The sequence below is a fragment of the Chamaea fasciata genome, unplaced genomic scaffold, assembly GCF_029207755.1.
Source record: "Chamaea fasciata isolate MVZ Bird 193981 ecotype frontalis unplaced genomic scaffold, bChaFas1.0.hap1 SCAF_18, whole genome shotgun sequence".
Classification (NCBI taxonomy): Eukaryota; Metazoa; Chordata; class Aves; order Passeriformes; family Sylviidae; genus Chamaea; species Chamaea fasciata.
The window spans coordinates 8,048,380-8,056,527 of record NW_027094103.1 but is presented as its reverse complement, the minus strand read 5'-3'; the positions used below and the strand labels follow the sequence as shown (position 1 = coordinate 8,056,527).

General features: G+C 45.4%; 1 protein-coding gene across 2 annotated transcripts in view; it reads right to left on the bottom strand.

Annotated features, from left to right (window-relative positions):
* Window positions 1-6,651, bottom strand: part of GALNT9 (polypeptide N-acetylgalactosaminyltransferase 9) — a 128,350-nt gene extending 121,699 nt beyond the window's left edge. The window contains exons 1-4 of one of the 2 annotated variants that reach the window (XM_066199744.1): window positions 6,265-6,651; window positions 4,900-4,994; window positions 4,707-4,769; window positions 3,227-3,381 (exon numbers count right to left, since the gene is read on the bottom strand). In XM_066199744.1, coding sequence (XP_066055841.1) covers window positions 3,227-3,381; window positions 4,707-4,747 — 196 coding nt within the window. In that variant the 5' untranslated portion in view covers window positions 4,748-4,769; window positions 4,900-4,994; window positions 6,265-6,651. Of the gene's footprint in view, window positions 1-3,226; window positions 3,506-4,706; window positions 4,770-4,899; window positions 4,995-6,264 lie in introns of those variants that run through there. The other variant, XM_066199742.1, reaches the window with a different exon arrangement.
* Between the last annotated feature and the right edge of the window lie 1,497 nt (window positions 6,652-8,148).

Genomic DNA, 8,148 nt, shown 5'->3' with positions numbered 1-8,148 from the left:
GCTCAACTAGCTCTATAATAACTCTGTTTTTCAAAATAAACATTGTACCCAAGGTCAAACATCAGGAGGCAATACAAAGTCTCGCCAAGAAAATTCCACTGACACGTTTCATTGCTTTCCTTTCCCTTTACATGCTCTGTTCATTTGCTTCCACCAAACCCAGCAGCAGCTGAGCGAGAAGCAAGCTTTCAGAAATACTATTTTTCCCAAGTTGATAAAAAAACAGAGCACGAGCCAAATGAAAACTATTGTTTGGGTGTATGTCTGCACGACTCTGCAGGGAATCATGGCAATTCTCATTCATCCCATTCTAAAAGCTCCTGTTCTGCCAAAGATAATTGCAAGGACCAGTTTTCTCCTGACTTTCATGCATGGTCCTCTGCGTTCTGCACGCACCTCCACAGGCACTGCACTCCCTGATTTTATTCAGACTGAAAAGTTAATGAGTTCTCAAGTGATCAGTTTTGGGTTGCCTCTTTATACATTTGTAATGTTACTGCCTGTGTTTATTTTCCTTGCAGAAGGTACACGCTTCCAAATAACATTTCCTTGATTGTATGTAAACAAATATATGTGACAGAAACAAAATTCTGTGCAGCTGCAGGGCTGGTCTCTCACAGAGTGACTTTTTATTGCACTGGATCATCCACAGAGTCCCTAGAAAATCCAGGTAAGTTTTATAAGTTAGAGTTTCATCTGAATAAAAGAGAAAAATAAAGTAAAATAAAATAACACTGAGATATTACCAAAAATATAGTTAACAGGTAGCTCTGAATTTGCTGGTTTCTAAGAGAAAGGACCAAGAGCAGAGAACTGAAATCCTGGCTGGGCTGATCTGCTGCAATAACAGTGAGCTGGATTCAGCCTCCTGATGCTTTGAAGGGTTCTGGGTATGCAAGGAACTCGTATTCTCCCTGAATAAAATCTGTCTCCCTTGTCTGTCTCTCCACATAGAAGAGGCTTTGACCCACTTTATGAAAAAGTAACATCCAAGACATCCTCAGTCAGCTCTCTAACCTTGTGATCAGGCAGCTTGTACAGGACAGGGGCTGAGAAACCTTGCTCAACATTCAGGTGAAGCTGCAGAGCTCCAGAGCACGCGGAGTGTTTGTGTAACACCAGTCTTGCTGTGTGTCACAGCACAGCCCTGTCAGACAGGCTCCCCCGGATCCCAGCACTGCCTGAGCAGCAATTTCTGCCCATTAATGGCATAAATAATGAGTCATGATATTACAAACAGAATAGCAGCGAGCTAAACCCAAATAGAGATGCTTGGTCCTGATTTCACTTCCAGTGATGCAACTCCGATGATTTCAGTGGAGCACCTTCTAATTTCTTAGGACTTTTTGCTTTTGTTGAAACACGATGGGGCAGGAAAAGTATTTTTTTCAGAAGGTGATGAAATAATTAATCTGTGTTAATGTACCACTGTGTAATAAGAAAAATCCCAACAATCACATTAAAGAAAAATTAAGGGGAAATAAATAGGAAATTTGAACAGGTCAGCTTGTAAAACTTTCTGTATTTTCCTGTGTAACAACTTTCAGGAAAAGAAGACTGCCTACAGCGTTTGATATGACCTGAAGAAGCAATGTAACCCTAAGTTCAAGTAATTTCACCTTGAAGATCCATATCCAATAAATGAAATTAAAGAAGATGAAGAAAACAGTCCCCAAAATAGAGGCATGCTTTACAGAGAACTTCCAGTCATTGCATGCAGTGGTGCCTGCCTAGCAAGTTAAGGACTCCTGCTGATTCTCCAGGGGCTGCTATGCTGGGATGAACACAGCATGGGGAAATCCTACCCAAAGTGTCCCCTATGACCAACACCAAGAACAAATCTATTTGGGCCAAAAAAAAAAAAAAACCAACACCATTCATTGAACCACAACAGATATATCTTGAGGAGCGATCTAATTTAGTTTGGGAACTTTGTGGGGTTGTGGAATTCACGAGAAGCATTTTCCTCTTAAATCCTACATTCTTCAAAACTGTTCCAGAATATGGTTAGAAAACACAGCTGTTGACACTTTCACTGAATATGTGGGCTTGTGACTAACATCCCACTCCACATTTCCCCTCTCTCTGCCCTGGTTATCCACAGGAGAGCATGAGGGGCTGCCTGTTCCCTAACACTTGCTGCCACAAGCTGCATATTACCATAACAGCCTAACTTACTTAGATTTATACATTCATTCACAAAGTAGTAATAGGAAACATACTTTATGCTAACCCTCCCATTTGTCTGCATTTTGAGGCTACAGTAGCCTTTCTTAAATCAATGTTATGAGTAAGATTGCCACAAGCAGCCTAGAAGCACATTTGCTCTACTTAAACGTATTTACACTGAAAATTTTATTTGCTGCAAAACTTTAAATGATACATTTATATTATAATTTCATGCAAAAGTTCACTCCTTCAGCCTTTTCTTGCCCAAAACACTGCTATATTTAATCACATATCTTTGATGTCTCACACTTAGAACTTTACAAATCTATGCAAATACAAATGCAGTCATTTTGAAGAATTAGTTTCTATATGAAATATTATCTGTCCTACAACAACTTTGATGGCTTAGCCTGTTTTAACTACCATAGAAGGGTTCTTTGCTTACCTAGCAATATTTTTCAAGGCTGGTGAATTAGAATGGTAAGTCATAAAAAGAACTAGTGGGTGCTTCCCCTCCTCATCAATGACAATAACAAATTTAAATGGCAAAATCATTAAGGAAACATATGGGTGCTATGTTTAAACAGACCATTAATAGTGCACAATGTTAGAACTCAGCAGAATGTTTCTGAAGTAGTTCTGACACCAAGTATATGACTTCCAGCTATAATCTAACATTGTATTTGCTACACAAACAACTTCCTATGGAGAGTTAATATTTGCAGGCAAACTGTAAAAACTGGTACAGTTCATAGGGACATCCTCAGATCCCGAAACCCCTGAACTGCAGCCTCCTGAACTTTGCATCGATTGAGGAAGTCCTGACTTCAGACCAAGAGCTGGCAGAGAGGCAGGGTGGTGGAGGGAGGCTCGACAAACCCCGCCAGCAAAAGCCGGCATCACCTCTTGCCCTTGGTTTTCAGCACTTCAGCGCTGGGGCCGGTGCGATCGGTGCTCGGGCTCCCCTCCCCAGAGGGGGGGACACTTCGGGGGCTCTTGCCCAGCCTGCAGCACCCTCCCGGGGCACAGGACATCCCCTCCCCGCCCCTCTCCGTACCATTGAGCTGGTTGTAGACCACTTCCTCCAGGTGGTCCAGGCGCTGCAGGATGGACTCCCTGTCGGCCAGGCTGCCCACCTTGGCGCCGCGGCTCCTGGCCCGGCGGTCCGCGCTCCGGACGATCTGCACCAGCTCCTGGGAGCGGTCCTGGATCCTGCAGTAGACGGAGAAGAGGATGATGCCCACGAAGACCAAGATGTTCACCGTCAACAAAGTTTTGATTTTCCGTGCCACCGCCATGGGAGCCGCGGGCGCGGTGGCGGGGGGCGCATCCAGGCGCGGCGAGCGGCGGCCCCGCGGCCACCCGGCGAGGGGCGCGCCCGGAGCGCGGAGCGGGGCCGGGGGCAGCGGAGCCGAGGGCGGCGGAGCCGAGGGCACAGGAGCCAGGGGCAGCGGAGCTCCCGGGAGCGGAGCCGAGGGGAGCGGAGCTGTCCTTCAGCACCGCCGCGCCGCTCCCCGCCCCGCGCCCGCCGTCGCCCCGCGGGGCCCGCGCCGCGGCGGGCAGGGCGGCATGGAGCGGGGCCGAGCGCTGCTGCTCCGCCGAGCCTCCTCCTCCTCCTCCTCTTCCTCCTCCTCCTGCTCCTCCGGCGGCTCCCGCTCGCCCGCCCTCGCTGGCTGTCCGCCGCCCCAAACGCAGAGCGCCGGTGCGGAGTGACGTGCTCCGGGGGATCTCATCTACATGCACACGGCGGAGCCGCCCCGCCTCGCCCGCCCGCGTCCGCGCCCTGCGGAGCGGCCCCGCCAGCGCCGCGGGCTCCGGAGCTGTGCGCTGCTCGCCCGCCCGACGCGCCAGGGGCCATTTCATGGCCGCTGCCCACCTGGAGAGCCCCTGTCCTGCCCGCCGCGGCGCCACGGGCAGCTCCTGAGGGCGGCAGGACGAAGGTGTCCTTGGCCGCGGAGGGGAGGTGATGCCCCACCCGTCTCACCGGTGGAAAAGAGATGGAACAAGTTCACACGCTCCCAGCAGGAGGGAGAGCTGGTAGCGCGCTCAGCTCCGTGGGTTTCCCAGCAGCCCGAGTACAGCACTGGCTTGGGATCCTACATGGAAATGACATGGTTGGGACCACGTCCACAGGCAAGAGAAGTTCTTGCCAAGCATCCATAGAAATACGGACTCATAGAATACTTTAAGTTGGCAGGGATGTTTAAAAGCTCATCTACTCCAAGCCCCTCCAATGAGCAGGGACATCTTCAACCAAATCAGGTTGCTCAGAGCCCTGTCTGAGCTGACCTCAAATGTTTCCAGGGATGGGGCAGCCACCACCTTTCTGGGCAACTCATGCCAGCACCCTCATCAGAAAGTATTTATTCTTTATATCTAGTCTAAACTGATAATCTATCAGGTCAAAACCATTAACTCTTTAATCTCAATACCTACAGGCATTAAATATGCCCTTTCTAGAGCTTCTCTATTCATGTTCACAGCGATCCTCCTTTTATACAAAAAGATAAACCCATCTCCCTTAGAGGGCTGCTTACCATAGGATATATCCTGGTGCTGGGAATTTTGCTCCTTTCATCCTTCCTTCTTGGTTTCCGGAGCTGCCAATTCAAAATCTAGCAAAAGTTACAACCTCCCTGAGTTCATTGAAACCTGGCAAGTCCTGCTCAGGTTTTCCTGAGATATAAATTCTTCACTGCTGGTCCTACTTCCGACCGTCCTGCTGCTCACCTTCTGCAAGGCCCCTGAAAGTGCAGTTTCTTTGAGATGTGTTTCTGTCCTAGAGGAATTCTCCCCTGGTTTTTTGAGGATCACCAGTGAGACCTCTGTTGAGTAGAAAAAACCTAAACTGGAGTTTCAACCTCAGCTAATCTTGTCCCTGGAAGAAGATGCCACAAGTTTTGGCAGTGTCATCTCTTCCAAATATGGAAATATGTACCGGATTTAGTTATTTCCTACATTACTGGATTCTTAAACACAATTAATGCCTAGGTGCAGGATCAGATCTTTCACTCAAGCTGTAGCAAAACTCTCTTAGTCACTCATCAGAAGCAGCTCAAAATCTGAAATTTTCCAGTGCTTTGATTATTTCAGTAGTATTCTTATTGCAAATCTCTCACAGCATTACATTTTCCGAGCAAATAACAATTTGGTTGAAGAAAATATTGAACTAATGCTCAAGCGCAGCTTGTTTGATGGCTCCACAGCATTTAATATATTATAGCAACACCTGCTGGTGTTGATATGGTTAAGAATCTGTTACATCCGTATTTCCATTACAAACTCCAAGTTCACAAGCTGGCCACAAGAATTCAGATTGGATTCTTACACAAGTTTATAGTTTGTCCCAAGGCTTGTAAAATACTTTCAAGTTTCTCAGAGAATTTACCAAGTTTCGATGAGGATTTTTTGCACCACTGCAGTTTTAAGTGGGCTTTCACAGACATGATCTCATCTGTGACCAACTTAGCTAAAGGAAACCACTTTTTGATGCAAGTATATGTTCTTAAATGGTCAGCTTAAAATATTCTCATATTCTTCCGTTAACACACCACAGACTATGTTCACATGGCTGAAACCTCACCCAATATCACTCAAATGACAGCTAGCTTGTATAGCTCACTGTTCCTTCAGGCATCTCAAAGCAGGTTGCAAAAGAGCTACTAGAGCTGAATCAAGGACAGCAGAATTGTTTCTGGGAAAATTTCATTATCAAATGATATATTTTATTTTTTCCTTGGAACCAAACAAAAAAAGGCACTGTAATATTTTCACATGAATAGCACTTAAGCTGAAGCTGCTGTTTCCTGCCCAAAAGGGTCAAGTTCCAATTTTAATTCCCACTGAAAACATTTATGTTGCCAAAAGTAAATTTGATCAAAATCAATATATGCAACAGCTGGATTTCAGTGAAAATGCTTTAGCTGAAACCATAGGAATCAGCTCTGATTGCTGATCCATCCTACAAATGGAGATCATGGGAATGCATTGGTAGCTGTTCCCAATCAATGGACCAAGCCAGAGGCAACGCTGGGATTCCATTCCAAACCACAAATCCAGTTTCCCTCTCTCTCACTGATTTTCACTCCTATTCACCTCCACAGGGTTCCTGTTTCCATTCATCATCGAAGATGGATCAGGAAGATGCCGTAAAGGCACACCAAGATACCGTGCATGCAAATGGCAGCCCACAGGTGATCACACCCTACATCTCTGTGCTCAGCCAAAGGGAACACCTGGATGAAGGACAGCTGCCTGCAGATTAAGGTGGTGTCAGACAGCCAGAGGTAAAGGCTCTGAAAAGCCAGTCAGCACTCAGAAATATCCACGTGCCACAGGCAGTCTCTGATGCTCTTGATGCCTCTGATGCCTTCCTAGAACAGAGAATAGACAGAGTTAAAGTAGGTATTTATTGAAAGGCCTTTAAGGATACACCTTGGGCACTACAAGAGCCTGGCCAGGGCAACACCCAGGGTGGACCCAAAATGGTCACAAAATGGATGCCCGGTCATGAGGTCTCACACTTGGATAAGATTTTGGTCAATTTGCATATTGGGGTTTAATTGTCCAGTTACAGCTTCAGGTTGTGAAGTTCCATCCTCCTTGTTTTCTCTCTTCAGTTCCCATTGTCTATGTGTTTTGGGCCTGAAAACTTGTAACAATTGTCCTTGGTCTCAAGCTGGAAAAGGATTTTTTTTTTTTGTCTACTTACCCTGTGAAGAGAGCTGACTAACACTTCATACGAGGCTCAAAACTACACATCTAGGTAGAGCAGAATCTGAAAAATATGAGAGCTAAAACTTAAGGCATCATCTTCCTGAAAGCAGGAAAGATGGTTTATTGCCTTGGGGCACTTCAGAGCTGCTACTGGGCTGTCAAATAGCTGAGGCTGTAATGGTAACAGCATTAAGCAGCACGTTAAACCAAACCTTGCTGTTGTCCAGGGGTCTCCTTGAAACTGTGCTTGGTCTTGTGCAACATTGACCTTACAACAGTTATATTTGCTTCTGTTAACTCTTGGTTACTGCAGAACGCTCCATCTTGGCATGAAGATGTTGATATAGAGGAAAACTTCAGCTGCTTCTGCATTTAAAACCCTGTTCTACTTAGCTACAGAGGTATGAGACAGAAAATTTCACTTAAAACAACAGGGAACTAAAATATTTTGAAAAGAACTTCAGTAAAGCATCAGTCTTGCAGCCATTATCTGCAGAGCCCATCATGCAGCTCCTCAAAGCAGCAGACTCCAAGTCAATTTGACCCCATTTGGAGCTACTTACCTCAACCAATACACTTTTTTTTAGCCAGCTACTGAAATCTGTAGATTGTACAGCAACTGAGTATGATCAACATACCCACCACCATCAGGACAGTTCTCAAGTTAAGTTTTCCCAAAAAGTGCTCAGAAAAATGTATTAAAAGAGACCATGTCAAAGTGCCATCCCTACCAGCAGAACCCTTGGAGGCACCACGCCTTCAGTCCCAGCTGTGGTGGGTACATACTCAGAGAACCAGTGAGTTTCAATTTTCTATGAGGTGTTTTATGTTGAGTTTCGTTTTAAATGAGCTGAAGGAATTGGCTGACAAAAAAAGAAAAAGGTAAGATTTTACTTTTGAGAAAAGGCAAGAAGAGGGTGATTGAAAAGTTGCTTGAAAGTTTTCTAAATTTTGAAAAGCCTAAGTTGAAAAAAAATATTGAATCCAAGTTAATAACCATAAAATCATTCCCAACCACTTTTCCAAAAGGACAAGATTGATTTACCATATCTAAAGAGACATACCTTTCTGATCATCCTACTGCATGATATGAGACATTTGCAGGAATGAATAATGTGTAGAAGGGAAGACTTTGATGTTTAAAGTATTTGAACACTAGCTTTAAAGAAAGAAACAGACACTGCAGACAAATTATGCCAGTGATGATCTGCAAGTGTAGATTCCAGCTGCGGTTACTCACACACAGACATCACCTACCATTTT